General features: G+C 37.4%; 1 protein-coding gene across 1 annotated transcript in view; it reads left to right on the top strand.

Moving 5' to 3' along the window:
- The window catches only part of GRID2 (glutamate ionotropic receptor delta type subunit 2), a 1,620,720-nt gene that overhangs the window by 1,466,146 nt on the left and 135,337 nt on the right, over nucleotides 1-19,237 (top strand). Inside the window, exon 14 of the mRNA XM_052642062.1 lies at nucleotides 12,550-12,716. Coding sequence (XP_052498022.1) covers nucleotides 12,550-12,716 — 167 coding nt within the window. The remainder of the gene's footprint in view (nucleotides 1-12,549; nucleotides 12,717-19,237) is intronic.

The following is a 19,237-nucleotide window of genomic DNA, read 5'->3' as shown; positions in this document are numbered from 1 at the left end:
TCTGAAGTGCCTGCAATCTGCAGAACATCCTTCTTGTCTTTTATATAGTGATAAAACTGAAAATAGTCAAACATCAAATTTACTCTGACTTGAAACTTTGCTCTTATCAAGCCCATGTAACACGGATTCTAGTATCATTCCTGTGGGATGACATCAAGCTCAATATGCTCTTAGAGGAAGTATTTGGGCAGGAAATAATTAGGAGTTTACTTATTATCAATAGCAGGTATTTCAATGTGTAGGAATTTGTTTCCCAATCTCCAAAAAGACACACATACATTTTTTTGTTTTGTTTTATTGGAGTATAATTGCTTTACAATGTGGTGTTAGTTTCTTCCATACAACAAAGTGAATCAGCTACACGTGTACATATATCCCCACCCTCTTGAGCCTCCCTTGTAAGCCCACCACGATCCCACTCCTGTGCGTAGTCACAGAGCGCCAAGCTGAGCTCCCTGAGCTCTACAGCAGTTCCCCACTCACCATGTAGTTCACACCTGGGAGTGCATAGTCGTCAGTGCCACTCTCTCAGTTCGTCCCCCTGTCCCCCTCCCACTCTGTGTCCACTTGTCTGTGCCCATACACTTTGATTCTACAAGCTTGTTTTTAAAGATTCGTCTGTAGTCAATCGCAGTTCTGCATCTATAAATTCATCATATAGGCTAGTGTGTCCAAGATGTCCATCATTTTTAAAGACTTCAAGGCACATTGCATGTCCTCATAAGTTAATGCTTGCTTTCTTAGGAAAAATGGTTTCAAAACAGAGATAATTTGAATTTGAGAAATCAATACTGGAATCTAAAGAAGTTACAGTTTTAGTAAAGAAATTGAGTAAGTCCGGTCTAACAGTTTCCTTTTATGGTGACTTTTTTGGGAGAGGGAAGTTAGAGTAGTCTTGGGAGGAAATAGAGTAGTCTTATTTCAAAAAGTGTTATTTTTTTGCCATGAGATTTTCTCATAATGTACACATAAAATTGAAAAACTGAGTTGTGTTCAGGCCATCCTTTCCCAGGTATCCCATGGTTTCTTCAAAATCATCAAACAAGTTTGGAAAAACAGCATATAAAGTTCTGTTTACTGTAATCGTTTTCCCCACTGACATCCTCAGTGTGTTTCCAAATTAATGAAAGACATTCTTCTTGTCCCACACTTTGAAAATGTGATTTTAAAGTAATCCACATTCTCACCTTTAATAGCTCTCTTTTAGGCATATGTTTATGGAGGCCATGTCCTTCCATTTCTGTTAAACAGAAACTATCATTAAGTGTCTCTTCACATTTTGAGGAAGCAAAAAGAAACAAAATGTTTCATTATGAAAGCTTCAATATCACCTGTCAGCAAATCATGACCATTTTTTATAGTGTTGTTTACAAAGTATTTAGAACATTTTGCAGATAAGATCTTTTCACTTTCTTTAATAAGAAGTTTATCCACTGAATAGAATTTGCCAAAATTTTCCTTTGATATATTTGCATAATTTGCAGAAAGATGATTAAAGTCTCTGTATTTGGACAAGGTATCAGTAGATTCTAGGTTTGCACTTTCTGTAGCTTAGTAAAATCTTCACAGAAATCAAGAATATGATTTGACAGTATATTTTTAAAATTAAAGTCTCTAAGAACAGGAGGGATCATTTTTCATTGCTATTGGGTGACATAGAGTTTTCTTGTAAAAGATGTGATCAGTCAGGTAAAATCTGAAAGAATTAGCTCTACACTGTAAAGAACTAACTCATCCATTTTCAACATTTCCTCCTTTTGTTTTCCCATAGTACATTCACTTGAGACCTCAGAATTTGGAAAAATAGCTTTACTTGGTTTCATAGAGCTATCAGGGGAGCAATACAATGAAGTATGTTTGTTCATGCAGTGTGCCCAAACCAATTCAGCAGCTGCTATTTTCAACTGAACATTGGTGTCTTTGGGGAGACACAAAAACTTTTGATCGATTTAGAAATATTGCATGTCTCATCCCCAACTTGTGAAATTCACTCTCCCTCTTGTGTGCCTTCACATTTCCTTTTCCATCGTAATTAATTCCAAATGCTTTTCTTCATATTACATAGTAGTGTGCTGCTTTGCTTATTTACCTCCCTAATTCATTTATCTGTGTCCTGCCCTCTGTAATAAGACAGCCTAGTCAGTTAGGCTTCTTTTTCTTTGATATTTGGGATCAGGTGGGATTAATATTACAATCATTCTCATTTTTATCATCTGAGCTCTTAAAAAAATGATCACAGGATTCACAATGTTAAAAATATTAGCATCATCTTGATAATACCAAGAATAACAGTCAATCCACAGGTGAAGGACTGTTAACACTCATGATTACAATGCACTTAAATTGCACACTTAAGTCTTAGTATTCACATTGATACAAGATTGGTGATTCATTATTATGAATAGCAAGTTGCAAACATCCACAGTTGGGGGGAAAATAGTTACAGCAACTGCAGAAGGCAAATAATGTCTGTCATATTCATCTGCTACAATCATAGTAGTTTGCAACCCCTATCTTTTAAGCTGCTGTATGGATTTTGTACTTTTCCCCAAATCTCCTGTACTCACTACCAAAAGCCTGAACGTTTTGTCTCCCAAGATGGCTTCCCTTGACTTAGAAATTTCATTGCTACAACTGAAGTGTCTCAGGTGATCTGGGACAGTTGTCACCCTAGTTAATCCATTTGAGCTTGCAGGACGTTTATGAGCAGTTTCTCCTTCAATTCATCTGGTCAGTTTATTGGTTGAAAAATTGAGGTTTGTTTATAGTCACATAAATCTTCTCAGACTCACAGGTTGAATTTTGTCAAGTGCTCTATTTATTCTTCTTTTAAAATTGGAAACTTTCTGTCACTGCAGAGTTATTTCCCCCAAATGTGTTCTTCTTGTTCTTCATCTTTCCCTATCTGTGGTATTCACTATACAAAGTTATTTTTCTTTGTCAGTTCATGGGGACTCAAGTTGGATTGTTGGATTATCATAGGTATTGGCAGTCTTGCTAACTGCAGAAGGTGAAATGTCCAGCAATAGAGAAGAGAGTGATTCACAAATCCTTCTTCTAAGGCACATGGAAGAGGCAGTGGGTTCACCAGTCTCCTGTTCTGTCCCAGGCTCCAGGACTGGGAGGTCTCTGCCAACCCGCTTGACTCCTTCCTGACCAGTTTAAAGGCAACAGAACAGATATATTCATGAGGACAAATATTTAAGGAAGAGAACGGGAGAAATCAAGGACCCCAGATCTCTGTGAATCAAGCATTCTCTCAAACTTAGTTTCTTCATTGCCTTCCCTAGGGGTCCCACAGGTTTTCTCAGGCACTCGCCCAGCCTGAAGAGGAGAATTACCAGTTCTTTTTTACACACAATTATCCAGAACCACAAGCCCCGCTAGCCTTCTATCTTCTGACTCGAGCAGCCATTGGTTTCAGGAGGAAGCTGTCACCGACGGAAAGGAAACTGGGTTTAGTTTCCACATTCCCAGAACACTTCAAAACACCATTAAAAAAAAAAAAAAATTCTAGTAACCTCCGAAAAAAAAGCAGAAGAGTGAGAAGTAAACTTACTGCTTCTTTTCTAGGTTAAAGAAGATGTTTTATTAATAAGTTGATATTTATTTTAAACACATTCATATTTTTCTTGTGAACATTTGTACCATGTGATGACTATGTTGGAGCACAAATTCAAATTTCAAAATACTACAAGAGAAAATATAGTAGGCCAACAATTAAGGCAGTAAACAGAACCATATATAAAAGTCAGTGTTAAATGCTAAAATATGGAGTTGAGCATGATTTATTGTGCTGTATAAATTCAGAAGACCTGATGAATGATGTTAAATTATGAATTTGCCCAAAGTGGGAGAGGCCACCACCTAGAACCATATGTCATAAATATTACAGCTATCCCATCTAAAGGACTTCTGTGGACAATGAATTATAAGGACCACTATAGATCAATTCTGGGTTAATCATAACTCTTTGTGGCTGTAATTCACAATAATTTTATCCCCCACCAACCATGAGTTTAAATTGTAAAGAAGTTAGCAGCTTAGAGCACAAAAGTAGCATTTATTTCTCCCACATTGTTCTCAGGCCTTTTAATTTTTATTTCATGAGCAATAATAATACAGTTCCAGCCTGCAGCCTTTATTTTAATTATGAAAAGCCCTGCTTCTGTTTCAATCCTGAAAATCAGAAATGCTTACATAGCAGTAGTCACAAAATCAACAGGCTTAAGGGGTCTGGAATCATAGAAACTAGATTATTTTCATTCATTCCAGCGGTTTTAACAAATAAGCAACCTGTCTTTTAAAAACTTGAATCTTGTTCATCTTAATAGTGTGATCACATAGAAGCTGCATTCTTTCCATGGCTCTCTCTGGCTACATACTATGTTGCATTATTTTTATTTATGTAAATACTATTTCTCCAACTAGATAAGCTGTGCCTTGAAGACAAAGGCCGCTATCTCTCGAATGTTTTTGCATTCTTACGGCAAATATCTCCTGGGAATTTATCTTTAATGTAGTGAAGAAAGCAAAGAAGGTGGCCTTGAGCTTCAAGTTCCAAATCTACCACAAATAATTGCTACAACTTAGAGCAACTTTCCTTACCACATCTATAAATTAGGTATCATATCAGCTGCCTCACGGTATTGCAAAGAACAAATTTATGTGTAAAGGAATTTTTAAGAATGAAAAAAAGAATGCTTTCTAAATGTTAGCTATTGTCTATGACCATACCACCCTGAACGTGCCCAATGTCATCTAAATGTTAGCCGTTATCATGAGGAAGAAGTGGAGGAGAGAGGGAAGATATTCCTACTTCACTAAAGGGAATTCTTATCTTCCGCTCTGGTTTAAATGTCATCTTTCCATAATTATTTCCACCGAATGTTTTTTTAATAAAAAGGGATCATCATCACTGTCCCTCTGTAGCTATAGATTTTGAACTGAACTTTGAAGGAATATGATAGATTAAAGATTTATGTGAGAAAGGATATAGTGTCCTAATTAAAACCAAGGTAATTGGGGTAACAAGTAGTGAAAAGTGTATTTGCTCGCAGCTTGGACTCCTGCAGTTATTACAGGAGAATGCTGCCTAATAAACTGAAAAGTGCTTTCAGCATTAGGTCATGATGGAGATATGGGTACAGGGACATTCAGGACAAGGGCATTCTACAAAGGAACAGAAATACGTCATAATCCACAACACGGTGAAGAGCACAAGTATAGGTTTTACTAAAAACAGTTTTCCCACTTTTCACTTTACATGGCAAGAAATGCAAATATTTGAGAAAATAATATTATTTGTTTACAGTTCTTCACCTGACAAATGGAAAGTTCCAGAAAACTGGAAGGTTAAGCAGTGTGCATGAATAAGAAATGGTCACCAAAGAGTATCTCTGTTCAATCAGTTAAGCATGAAAGATAAGGAACTACAATATTTGGGGTTTTCTTGTCGTTACCATAATATCTGAGCAAATTGTCCTGACTTCCCCAGTGACAATTAAGTTCCCCATGCTTTAAACCACTTTAACACTTCAAGCTTCTTCTGTGGTACTTACCACAATACACTTTGTGTTACAGCAATTTAATGCTTGATTTATCTCCACTACTGAACTGTAAACGGCTTGAGGGCAGAGGCCCAAATGTTGCTCATGTTTACATCCCTTACAGATCCCTTCAGGATCTTAAAAGTAATGCATATCCATTCATCTGTCGATGGAAATCTAGGTTGCTTCCATGTCCTAGCTATCGTAAAAAGCGCTGCAATGAACACTGGGGTACATACATGCATCTCTTTCAATTATGGTTTTCTCGGGGTATATGCCCAGCAGTGAGATTGTTGGGTCATATGGTAGTAGTTCTATTCCAAGTTTTTTTAAGAAATCTCCATACTGTTTTCCATAGTAGCTGTATCAATTCCCAACAACAGTGCAAGAGGGTTCCCTAGATTAATAGATACAAAAGTTGTGGTACCTATATATAGTGGAATATTTCTCAGCTATAAAAAATGTATTGTAGTCAGTCGTAATGAGATGGATGAACTTAGAGCCTATTATACACAGTGAAGCAAGTCATGAAGAGAAAGACAAATATTGTATATTAAGGCATGTGTATGAAATCTAGAAAGATGGTCCTGATGAACTTATTTGCAGGGCAGTCATGGAGACACAGACACAGAGAACAGACTTGTGGGCGCAGTGGGGGAAGGAGAAAGTGGGATGAACTGAGAGAGCAGCATGGAAATATATACAATACCGAACATAAAACAGAGAGCCAGTGGGAATTTGCTGTGTGACACCGGGAGATCAACCCAGTGGTCTGTGACAACCTACAGAGGGTGGGATGGGGCGGAAAACGAGAGGGAGGGTCAAGAGGGAGGGGACATATGTATACCTGTGCTGATTCATGTTTATGTATGGCAGAAACCAGCACAATATTGTAAAGCAATTATCTTCCAATAAAAAAATTATTTCAGGGTAATACATAATTATTAATAAAATGAAATTCAAAGAAAGATTTCTGTAGAAATGTTGTAGAAGTGGAACAAAACCTAGCTTCTAGCATGATCTCAGTACTGAGAAATCCATCACAAGCTTTTGGTATCTCAGCCCTATTATGAGGACACAGGTGCTGAGTACCGATAGCTACCATTGTCTGTCAATCACTACAGCATTCTAGGGACCAGGAAATAATAAAATCGGAGGTAGATGCCACTTTGGATTCCTTTCCTTTTTTACAAACAAGGCCTGAAATGTGTTGACATGGTTGCACTTTTGCCCTCTGATTTAACCTGTATAAATTACTCTACTGGCATGGAATTCACTGGAAAATAATGACCCAGAGTTTAGCTGCTTATCCAAACATGACCTCAACAACAAAGACCAGTTGAAAATTTTTAAATAATATCCATCACCTATTCAGATGACTTGAAAATTCCCATGCCAAACCTTCAATTATTATTCTGTTAGAAAGTGATTTTAGGTTTTGTTGATGAGTATTTTCTAGATAGTTTTAATTTAATGGTTAAAAATCATGTAAAGGACAGTGATTGTATGTTTCAGTAGATGAAAAAGGCCAGGGATATTTTTAAAAGCTAAAATAGTTTGGGTTACTATGCAACATTTCAAGGGCCCTGCTGTAGGCTATAATCATACTGTTTTAATGGTTCTCTTTTTAAAATGCATTCATAATGCTTTGTAACATTAGAATTACTAGAAGCATGTATATAATGGCAATGATAATGTTACTGTACATTTAAATGGAGCTCTACAGTACACAAAGCAGGAACAGCAGTGCTAGAACACGTTTCTAACAGCAAAGCAATATGTCTCCAACTGGGGAGGTCCCTGGATGGTTGTAAAGAAGCTGCAAGGGGATCCAGGAGGGGGAGCTGCTTGAAATAGAGGAAAGTAGCAAAAATCAAAGTAGGTTGCTAGAGGAGGCTTCAAGGCCACTGCTATCTCTCTTGTAAGTATAGACCTAGAAAGTTAAAATGACAGATATAAAAGTTGGTGATGAAGGGAAACAGAATAAGCCACTCCAAAATATGCAACACTGACATATTATTTTGAACTGCAGACACTAGAAAAACAGCAAATGCAGGGAGAGGCTTTCTCTGAACTGCTTTTATTTGCCTAAAGATAAATCTTCTGAAAGTAACTTAATCATCATAAATTCTGTCCTTGAGAGTTTCATCATCCAAGGAATATTGACTCATCACAGAAGAGATTGGAAGTCAACACCATACAACTTTGTCACCAACTATCATACTACCCTTCTATTCTTCTAAAGGTCTTTGCTAAAAATCATTTGTGTCTGTGCCTAGTCACTCAGTTGTGTCCGACTCTTTGCAACCCCTTAGACTGTAGCCCACCAGGTAAGAATACGGGAGTGGGTTGTCATGCCCACCTCTAGGGAATCTTCCCAACCCAGGGATCAAACCCAGGTCTCCCACATTATAGACAGATTCCTTTTACAGTCTGAGCCGCTGGGGAAGCCCAAGGAGGAGGGGATGTTCCCAGCCCAGGATTGAACTGGAGTCTCCTGTGTCTCCCGCATTGCATTGCAGGCAGATTCTTTACTTTCCCCAAAATGACCATAACCCCCCCCCCCATTCCCTATTTAAGCAGTATTGCACCCTGAATTCCAAGCCACTTCTTTGAGTTACTCAATTTTCCCTGGACATCTCCCTTGTATGCACAAGGCACACATGTCCATAAACTTCTGTTTTTCTCTCCTTAATCTGCCTTTCATTATAGAGGTCTCAGTTAAGAACTCCTTCTCTAGTGTAATTAATGCAAAAGATCAGAGATAGCAAGGACTTGGGGGTGACTATGCAGATACAAGTAATTAATATAGAGGGAACTTAACCAAGTACTTTCCCCCTCCCATACTGATATTGCAAGAATCTATCAGTTTTTATAATTATATCAAGCCTCAGGTTCAGAAGTTCTTCCTGATTATATTACTCTTTTTTTTTTTTTCAAAACAATTTTGTTTAAAAATTGTGGTGTTCATAAGATTGTCAGCCATCAAGATGTTGTATCCCCAGGTCTCAAACACCAAACGTTCCAATGCAGTAAGTTTAGGGTTGGGTCTGGAGTTTACATTTTTTAAGACAAGAATCCAATGGTAATTCTAATTCTAATAGCATCACATTTTAAGGAGCACTAACCCATAGTACTTGACATACTGCCTAGGATATAGGAGACATTCCATGAATAGTTGCATTGAATTATTTATCTGTTTTGAGATCCCATGGGTTTGGTTGGGGTAATTCACTCCCAACAAAAAGTATCCACTGTGCACAGTAAACTGGTCTGAAGTTTTTAAACCGTATTTCATGCAAAACTTTTTATCAAGTATCTGATATTAGCCTGACCTAAGCAAATATATATAAAGGCAGTATAGTTGTCCTTCAGTATTTGCAGATTATTTCCAGGAACCCCAAAATCCAGGGTTCTTTGTATCCCCTGTATAAAATGATGTAATATTTGCATATAACTTACACATATCTTGCCATATACTTTAACTCATTTCTAGATTACTTTTCATACCTGATACAACATAAATACTATGTAAAAAGTTGTAAATACAATGTAAATACTATGTAAACAGTTGCAAGCATGCAGCAAATTCAACCTCCAATTTAATCTGGGATTAATCTTTTTGGAACTTTCTGGAATTTTATTTTTTGAATGTTTTCTCTCCATAGTTGGGTGAATCCATGGGTGCAAAACCCATGGATATAGACGGCTAACTGAGTTAAGGTGGCTTCTCAGGTGGCTCAATGGCAAAGAATCTGCCTGCCAATGCAGGAGCCAAAAGAGACACGAGTTCAATCCCTAGGTCTGGAAGGTCTCCTGGAGGGGGAAATGGAAACCCAATCCAGTATTCGTTCCTGGAAAATCCCACTGACAGGAGCCAGGTGGATTACGGTCCACAGGATCTCAAAGAACAAGACACGACTGAGCACACACACACACACACACACAACTGAGTTAAATATATTAAATAGTTACTTACATTTTCTTCCCCCATATTTATGTTTGGCTGTCCCATTCTTTTTCCAATATAAGATTTTTCTTTTCTTTTTTTTTTTAATTTTTTAATTTTTTTTCATTTTTTTTTTAATTTTAAAATCTTTAATTCTTACATGTGTTCCCAAACATGAACCCCCCTCCCACCTCCCTCCCCATAACATCTCTGTGGGTCATCCCCATGCACCAGCCCCAAGCATGCTGTATCCTGCGTCAGACATAGATTAGCGATTCAATTCTTACATGATAGTATACATGATAGAATGCCATTCTCCCATATCATCCCACCCTCTCCCTCTCCCTCTGAGTCCAAAAGTCCGTTATAGACAGCTGCGTCTTTTTTCCTGTCTTGCATACAGGGTTGTCATTGCCATCTTTCTAAATTCCATATATATGTGTTAGTATACTGTATTGGTGTTTTTCTTTCTAGCTTTTTAAAATTTTGGTTCTTTGTTCATTTTAAGTAATGTATTGCACTATAGAGATGTGTTTTGTATATAATGTGACTGCAGTCATGAAATTAAAAGATGCTGCTTGGAAGAAAAGCTATGACAAAACTAGACAGCATATTAAAAAGCAGAGCATCACTTTGTCGACAAAGGCATCACGTTGTATACAGGACATCACTTTATACAGTCAAAGCTATGGTTTTTCCAGTAGTCATGTGCAGGTGTGAGAGTTGGAGCATAAAGAAAGCTGAGCACCAAAGAATTGATGCTTTCAAATTATGGTGCTGAAGAAGACTCTTGAGAGTCCTTTTGGCTGCAAGAAGATCATACCAGTCAATCCTAAAGGAATTCAACTGTGAATATTCATTGGAAAGACTAATGCTGAAGCTGAAGCTCCAATACTTTGGCCGCCTAATGTGAAAAGCTGGCTCATTGCAAAAGACCCTGACAGTGGGAAAGATGGAAGGCAGGAGGAGAAGAAGATAACAGAAGACGAGATGTTTGTATGGCATCATTGATTAAATGGACATGAGTCTGAGCAAACTCTGGGAGATATAGTGAAGGACAGGGAAGCCTGGCATGCTGCAATTCATGGGGTCACAAAGAATTAGACTTGACTGGGCTACTGAACAACAACTTGTACTCTCTAGGATTTTCTGCACATAAGGTCACATGATCTTCAAATAGAAATAATTACACTTCTTCCTTTCAAATTTATACAAATTTGGGCATTTGTCTTTGTCTAATTACTCTGGCTAGAACTTCCAGTGCTATATTGAATGCTGCTAAGTCACTTCAGTGGTGTCCAACTCTATGTGACCCCATAGATGGCAGCCCACCAGGCTCTCCCGTCCCTGGGATTTTCCAGGCAAGAACATTGGAGTGGGTTGCCATTTCCTTCTCAATTGCATTAAAGTGAAAAGTGAAAGCAAAGTCGCTCAGTCCTGTCTGACTCTTAGTGACCTCATGGACTGTAGTCCACCAGGCTCTTCCGTCCATGGGATTTTCCAGGCAAGAGTACTGGAGTGGGGTGCCATTGCCTTCTCCGACTATATTGAATAGAAGTGGTGAAAATGGACATCCTTACCTGTTATCTTCACAGATGCTGGAGCAGAGTCGACAGGGAAATAGGGCTGCTTCTAGGACTGCAGCCAGGACCACAGTGGGCCAGCTGGCCACTGAGGTACATGCCTCCTTCTGAAAGCATCCTATATCAGCCTTAGACTCTGCCTAAATTTTTCAGCAGAAAACTGGGTCCCAAGCCTCCCACAAAGGCACTTTTGTTTATGGATGGCTACTACATTGATATTTTTCTAGGGATGTGAAGATTCTGGTGGCTCAGATGAAAAGAATCCTATAATGCAGGAGACCCAGTTTCTATCCCTAGGTTGGGAAAATCCCCTAGAGAAGGGAATGGCTACCCGCTCCAGTATTCTTCCCTGGAAAATTCCATGAACAGAGAAGCCTGGCAAGCTACAGTCCTTGGGGTTCCAAAGAGTTGCACACAACAGAGCATGTAACACACTTGAAGCGGGGGGACCTCCTATTCACCCATTTTGCTAACATCATTCCCTCTACCTATACTTATATATATTTTTCTTTTTCCCTAATCATATTTACCAAAATATTGCTTTCCCCTCAAATAAGTAAATAAGCAAACAAGCAAATAAACACACTGAATATTTGAGTTAATTATTAGTTCCATCTATTTTTATAAATTGAGTTTTATGTTATATATAATAATTTTCTAAACTTTATTAACATTTATTTTTATTTTTGTTAAATTTATAACTTATGAGTGACTAATAATGAGAAAAAGGGATAATCATTGAAAGATATTATAAATAACCCAGAAGAAATCATGTTCCCTATATGGTGATAGAGAAGGTTGTATAATTTTTTTTTTCCTCATGCAGCACCTACCAAGTTTGACTACAAGAATACCATAGGTCACACTTGACAACAGATTAACTTAGAAGGACATAGGACAAGAAATCTTGCCAGCCAGACAGTGTTAGTTATTTCTCTTCAATATGAGTTGTACTTACAGAATTCATTTAGAGTACAGGTCACAGACAGGAAGATAATACCCATGTTGGGTGGTACAAAAGTCTACCTGGCTTAGAAGCCTATTAATCCAAAGGAACCAATATCTCTTATAAAAACTCCAAAAACAAGCACAATTTCCAGGGTCCTGAAAGACACAAGGCCAGCTGTATGAGAATTACTGCACTCAAAGCTCAAAGACATGGCTTCCTTCCCTGCATTTACTGTTCTCCCAGTTCAGATGACATTTACTACTCAGGGGTCATTTTACTATAAGCGGTGTGCCTGGAAACATAGTTAACATTCCAACTTCACTGCATTTCCAAGAGAACAGAGCTGTAAATTAACCAAAAGCCAAATTCTCATACAGAATAGGTGTTTAGTTTGAAATATAGGCCCTATTATTGTTTACATTGTTAATTGTATGCCAATGTAACATTTTGTTATCCTGTCTGTATGACCAAATTCCAACCTTAAACCTTTTTCCTCTCCTGTTCTTCATGTTTGCACAGGTGAAATATGGAAATTATGCTTTTGTGTGGGATGCAGCTGTATTAGAATATGTGGCAATCAATGACCCAGATTGTTCCTTTTATACCATTGGGAATACCGTTGCTGACCGAGGATATGGAATTGCATTACAGCATGGCAGTCCTTACAGGGATGTTTTTTCACAAAGGTAAGATTCGTGTGCAGTTCAAATAAGAAGAGAGAAAATACAGAAAAAGAAAATTCACTTGGTTACTCCATTTAGTTTAATACATTTTGTTTTCTTTGTTTGGAAAACCGCAATAAACAACAACATAAAGGGGAAGTTATGAATGGTTGTACAATAAAACATTCATTTCCTAAAGCATGTACTAAAGTATTATTTTTCCCATTAAAAGGGAAAAGTTATTGCTGCATATAACTAGTTATTCTCAAAAAGTTGATAGAGAAAATAAAATAAAAATGTAATTGAGTTTAGTCTCTGAATTTTTAGGGACTAAAAATGTCATAAAGTAAGCAAAATTAATTTATTTCTAAAAACTGCAAAACATAACATAAACTTCAGGACCAAGTTAAAATTCTGAAGCACATACTGATAGGGATATGTTTCCATCTCAGTTTTGCAAAGGGAAAACGTGAGAATTTTAGTCTTGTCATTTGGTGTCAAATAACACATGAGACTTTATCATGGAAATTTAGGAGACAATTTATTAAGAAGTTATATTCATCCTGAAATCAGAATTTTCTGTGTTACTTAAGAAAGAAGATTTTGAAACGTATATTTTGGATTAACAATGTAGATGAAAGTGTTGGGCCTGAAAGGTATTTTAAAAATCACTGCATTTTATTCTATCTACTACCAAACAATCTTGAACCTAAAAGAGTATAATATCTTTCAGGTAGAAGTATGTCCCATTTGACACTGATAGTTCATTTGGTTTATTACTAGATATTCTTTAGGTAAAAGCCAACAAAAGAGAGCAAGCAGTATTGGGTGGTAGTCTGGGTAGTACTAAGGCCCTAAATTTGAGTGATATTCCCCCAAATTTCAAGATAACAAAAATCCAGGTATTGTTTAACAGAACAAGTCAGCAGTTCAAATATTTGTTGTGATTCTTCTGTTAGCTACTAAAAACCCAGATGTCTCTCCTTTTCAGCAAATGAGGATGTTAAATCAACTCTAAGGTCCTACATTAGTCACCTTTTCTGTGTAGCAAACAGCCCAAAGTATCCATGACTTGAAAAAAGCTATTTCTCATTCATGGAACATAAGGGCTGTGATTTGACTGAATTCTGCTGTGAGTTGTGGGTCAACTGCAGGTCCCTGTACAGCTTCTTGTCCCAGGGACCAGGCCAGAGAAGCGGTCCTAGCTGGGATAAGTTGTTTTCATTTCAAAGAGAACTTGTGAAAGAGGCCAGCAGAACCCTGGCACCTCCTGCACTTCTTGCATGGGTACGGCATACATCACCTCTGCTCACAGACCACTAACTAAAAACAGGTTCATGGCCAAGCTCCGAATCATGGGTTATGTAACTGTACCCTACATAAAGAGAAGACGGAAGTAAATAACTCTAAACAATAACATAACTTACTAATGGTCCCTTCTGGGGACCATTTTAAGTGTAAGACAGCGAAAATATACATAAATTGGCAAGTAACATGTTAAGGTATAAATGAAGTTTATCAATTAAAGCGCATTTATGATGAGTATATACAAAGGGAATCTACTTGAAAATCATTTGTAGTCTCAGTTCAGTTCAGTCGCTCAGTCATGTCTGACTCTTTGCAACCCCATGGACTGCAGGCATGTCAGGCTGCACTGTCCATCACCAACTCCCAGAGCTTGCTCAAACTCATGTCCATCAAGTCAGTGATGCCATCCAACCATCTCATCCTCTGTCATCCCCTTCTCCTCCAGCCTTCAATCTTTCCCAGCATCAGGGTCTTTTCCAATGAGTCAGTTCTTCTCACCAGGTGGCCAAGGTATTAAAGTTTCAGCTTCAGCATCAGTCCTTGTAATGAATATTCAGGACTCTTTTCCTTTAGGGTGAACTGGGTGGATCTCATTGCAGTCTAAAGGACTCTCAAGAGTCTTCTGCAACACCACAGTTCAAAAGGATCAGTTCTTCGGCGCTCAGCTTTCTTTATGGTCCAACTCTCACATCCATATGTGACTACTGGAAAAACCATAGCTTTGACTAGACGGACCTTTTTTGGCAAAGTGATGTCTCTGCTTTTTAATATGCTGTCTAGGTTTGTCATAACTTTACTTCCAAGGAGCAAGCATGTTAATTTCATGGCTGTAGTCACCATCTGCTGTGATTTTGGAGCCCAAGAAGATAAAGTCTGTCAGTGTTTCCATTGTTTCCCCATCTATTTGCCATGAAATGATGGGACTGGATGCCATGATTTTCATTTTCTAGCTGGAGATAAAAGACCTGTGCACATGAAATAATGAACAATACAGACATTTCTATACATACGTACTGACATTTATCAGTATTGCTTATTTATGCTGGGTTAAATTGTGTAGTTAAGATACTGAAAAAATTGAACGCCATACAGAATAAAGAGTTAATCCAAGGAAATATGAATGAAAGCTCTTCAAAGGATGTGAACCTTGGACTTGACCTTGAAAGAATAGTAAAGAATAATTAGGCTGAAGGAAAAAAAATAGGGAATTCTTGGAGAAACAATGAAAACAAAAGAATAGAAGTGGGAGAGATCAGAATGTATTGGGTAACAATAAAGACATCAGGTTAATCTGAAAGAAAATTTGAAGTTTGAAATTCATATTGTAGGCTACAAGCTGCTACAAGAACCTATTGTTCATTCTGGAGCCCGGAAGTAAAATGGTGATGATGGTATTTAAGGGAAAGTTAATCTAGTTTTGATGTGAAGGATGGATTTCAGCAAAGACTAAAACAAACCAGGATGCATAAGGTAATAAAGGCTGATCTAGAATAGGGCCAAGGGAAATGAGGAGGAAGGACCAAGTAGAAGAGATGCTTCTCATCAAAGAGGCACACCATTATTTCTAATAAATACAGAAAAGAGAATGGAAAGCAAAATGGAACGAAGGGGATGCCAGGGTTTTATGGTATAAGGCCAGCAGAAAAGTTTAAGGGATGCTAAACATGAACCAGGTCTTCAAGAAAAGGATCGTGTATTCATTAGTTGCCGTTAATTGGCCTTTTCTTCACTACAGATATTTTTTGTTTCTAAATTTGATTTCTAGGCCTTTTATGCAAAACAAAAAATGAAGCCAATAAAATCACTACCAAACATAATAGCAATTAAAGAAATACTTAATCAATCACACCAAGTGTTCCATTTCTTACTATCCCTGTGGCACTTTACCTTATGGAGATTTTAATTCTGAGTCAATATCTTTCAGAGATCTACTGGAAAACAATATTAAGCATTGAGCATTATTTTTCCTCTTTTTGATTTGCATTATGGTTGCTGACAGTTTAAATTGTCCTTTTCTGTGGAGCTCCTTTAATAATGACAGTCTGCATCCTGGTTACCTGGACATCTGGAAGAGGAGAGAGCCAGGAGAGAAGCATAGTCTGGCTGCCCCTTTCTGTACACACATGCCATGTTAAGCTGTTACCCAAACTCTCTCCTGGAACCCAGAAAACCTCTGCATTCATTCCCTTTCACTCTAGCCATTAGGGAAAAGAGAACTCCTTTTTACTAACAGATTTAAAAGTTATAAAGACCATCACACTTAATAATTATGTTATACTTTACAAATTATTATAAATAGTTTTAATACAGCAGCTTATCCTGGACCACTGATTAGACTGGATCACTGATTGCTCATGTGACTATATTCAATGAAATAATAATATTCACAGCGATTTTTAATAAGTTAATACTAACTAGTTCTCAGGTGACTATGCTCCTGAACCACAGATATAAGATATAAAGTACTTTAATATGTAATAAATATGAATATCTAAAATAAATATTATATAGTGATTTAGTAACTATATTGTCTGCTATCTGCCCAATATCTTATATGCTTATACATTTTAATGACTTCAGGCCAATCATAAAATGTTGTGAATTTGTTTATTACATACTTACATATTAGTACAAAGCTGTTAGTCTACAATACATACACTGAGTGAATGAGTCTGAAGTTGGCAAGCATCATCTTGGGCACCGGCGTCATGGGTTGTAGTGACACACTCGCTTGTACGGTTGCATGTGAGTAGACATGCAGGTGACCGGTAAGTGCTACAACAGATGACTGTGGATTTGGATAGAAGAGTTTTGTTTCCTGTTGTTGTTGTTGTTGTTGTTGTTCAGTCGCTAAGTCATGTCCAGCTCTTTGCAACCCCATGGACTGCAGCACACCAGGCTTCCCTGTCCTTCACTGTCTTTACTTAAACTCATGTCCGTTGAATCGGTGATGCCATCCAACCATCTCATCTTTATAGCCCTCTTCTCCTGCCTTCAATCTTTCCCAGCATCAAGGTCTTTTTCGACAAGTTGTCTCTTCACATGAAGAGGCTTCAGCTCCAATACTTTGGAGTACAAATACTAGGTAACTTGGAAGCAGAAGTTGTTTCTATATCTCACCAAATATATGGATCAGAGTACTAGTGTGGCGAGTAATGTTTGTAATGATTTCTCTGAAACTGTTTGTGCATCAAATGTTTTTTGTGGCCTTTGTCTTATAATAGTTCTTAGTGTAAGAAAATCATCAAAAGTTGTTACATTAAAGATATTTAAGAATGGAAGAGAACTGAATTTTTCACTGATATCATTATGCCATTAATAAAATTAATTCCAGTGTATCTTAGAACCTTAACTAGCCATAAGGCTAAAAAGATAACAAAAAATATTTACTGAGGATTTAGTACAATTGCACCTCTGTTTTCAAGCCTTAGCGGGTGTCAAGGAGTCCCTTTTTGCCTACTGGCTACTAATCCTTAACTTTGGGAATAGAACCACCTAGTGGCACAAAAACAAGGACATATTTCAAACTACATCGAGAATGATTTTGTTGAATTCATGGATAGTGGCAAAGATGCATAAACAATATCTCAACCACATCACAGAGTTTCAGAATTTTTAGAAATAGAATGAGCAGTAGTTCCCTTTTCACCAGGGTTGTAACTAATCTAAAGGGGTACATGATTTGCTCAGAATCACAAAAAAAATCAATAAAGCTGGAAATTGTTCAAATTTTTTTACTTTTGTGTTTAGTTTTCTGGTGATTATGCACCCTGTCTTCCCTTATCTTAAAACATACTGTTTAATGCTCACTGGATACAAGACCCTGGTTCTTACATGCAGCAGTCTTTGAGGTAAGTACTATTATTATCCTCATTCTATAAACACAGAAACTGAGATCATAAAGCCATTGGGTATTAGAACTGAGATTTAAATCCAGACAGTCTGGCTACCAAAACTGACATACAGTTTTAACAAGCTGTGGTTTTTTGCTTGTTGTTTTCTTCTGTGATCCAGTATCTCTTTATTGAGCACAGATTAGATTTACAGGACAGGTTTTCCTTATCACATACTCTAATTTGTCAGACTAAAAGCTATGTTTTAAATAAACACTGAGAGACTGCTCTCTTATTCCTCTCTTCCTCTCTCTCTTAGGGGCACAGAATAGATTAATCATTATCTTTCATTTATAATATATTTTCATTATTTGTCTATAATTGACTATTTTTGTTTCATTTTGAACTCCTTGGATATAGGCTTTTTCCTAGTGCCTATCTCATGCCTACATAGAGTAAGCATTCATTAAATATTTGAGGAATGAATAAAAGACCTATCTAACTTTATGCTCAAAGATCATCCTATTTACTTGTAATCAAATATGTTGAATACCTATCCTTTGTGCTCACTTGATAGTTAAAAAGTCTTCTATCCTCTCTTATCAAAATAATTTTCTATTTATCTTGATTTCTCCAATTTTTTATATAATGAGTAATAAAAGTTAAAAAAATAACAAACAGCACAGCTCCACCTTTCTACTTCCTTCTGTAAGAAATTTTAAGCTTCCATTCCCAAAAGAAAGGTAGAAAATATTCCTTTAACTAAAAAGCATAGATCTGTAATCCTTTTATTTTCCAACTTTCTAAGCCCTTTGTTCCCTTTCCAGAAAGAGAAAAAAGCAACCTCCATTGATTGCCCATTAGCAGCTCCAGAGTCAGTCACCTACTGGCTTAAAGCTCTCTACTCAGTTGGCTGGAAGGATATAACCAGAAGCCAAAGAGACAACTGTTTTCTCTTTTCACATACAAAATACATACAGTCCTTCTGCTCTGAGAGCAGCGGTGATATTCTCAAGTACTTCTGTTGCTCAGTAATTTAGTCATATCCAAGTCTTTGCGACCCACAGACTGCAGCACACCAGGCTTCCCTGTCATTCACTATCTGTCTCCCAGTTTGCTCAAATTCATGTTCATTGAGTCTATGATGCCATTCAACCAGCTTATCCTCTGTTGTCCCCTTCTCCTCCTCCTCTCAATCTTTCTCAGAATCAGGGTCTTTTCCAATGAGTCAGCTCCTCACATCAGGTGGCCAAAGTATTAGAGCTTCAGTATCACTCCTTCTGATGAATATTCAGGGTTGATCTCCTTGCTGTCCAAGGGACTCAAGAGTCTTCTCCAGCACCACAGTTCAAAAGAATCAATTCTTCAGCACTCAACCTGCTTTATGGTCCAACTCTCGCATTC

The sequence above is a fragment of the Budorcas taxicolor genome, chromosome 6 (assembly GCF_023091745.1).
Source record: "Budorcas taxicolor isolate Tak-1 chromosome 6, Takin1.1, whole genome shotgun sequence".
NCBI lineage: Eukaryota > Metazoa > Chordata > Mammalia > Artiodactyla > Bovidae > Budorcas > Budorcas taxicolor.
Note: the sequence above shows the minus strand (reverse complement) of the source record. Positions and strands in the feature narration are given on the sequence as shown.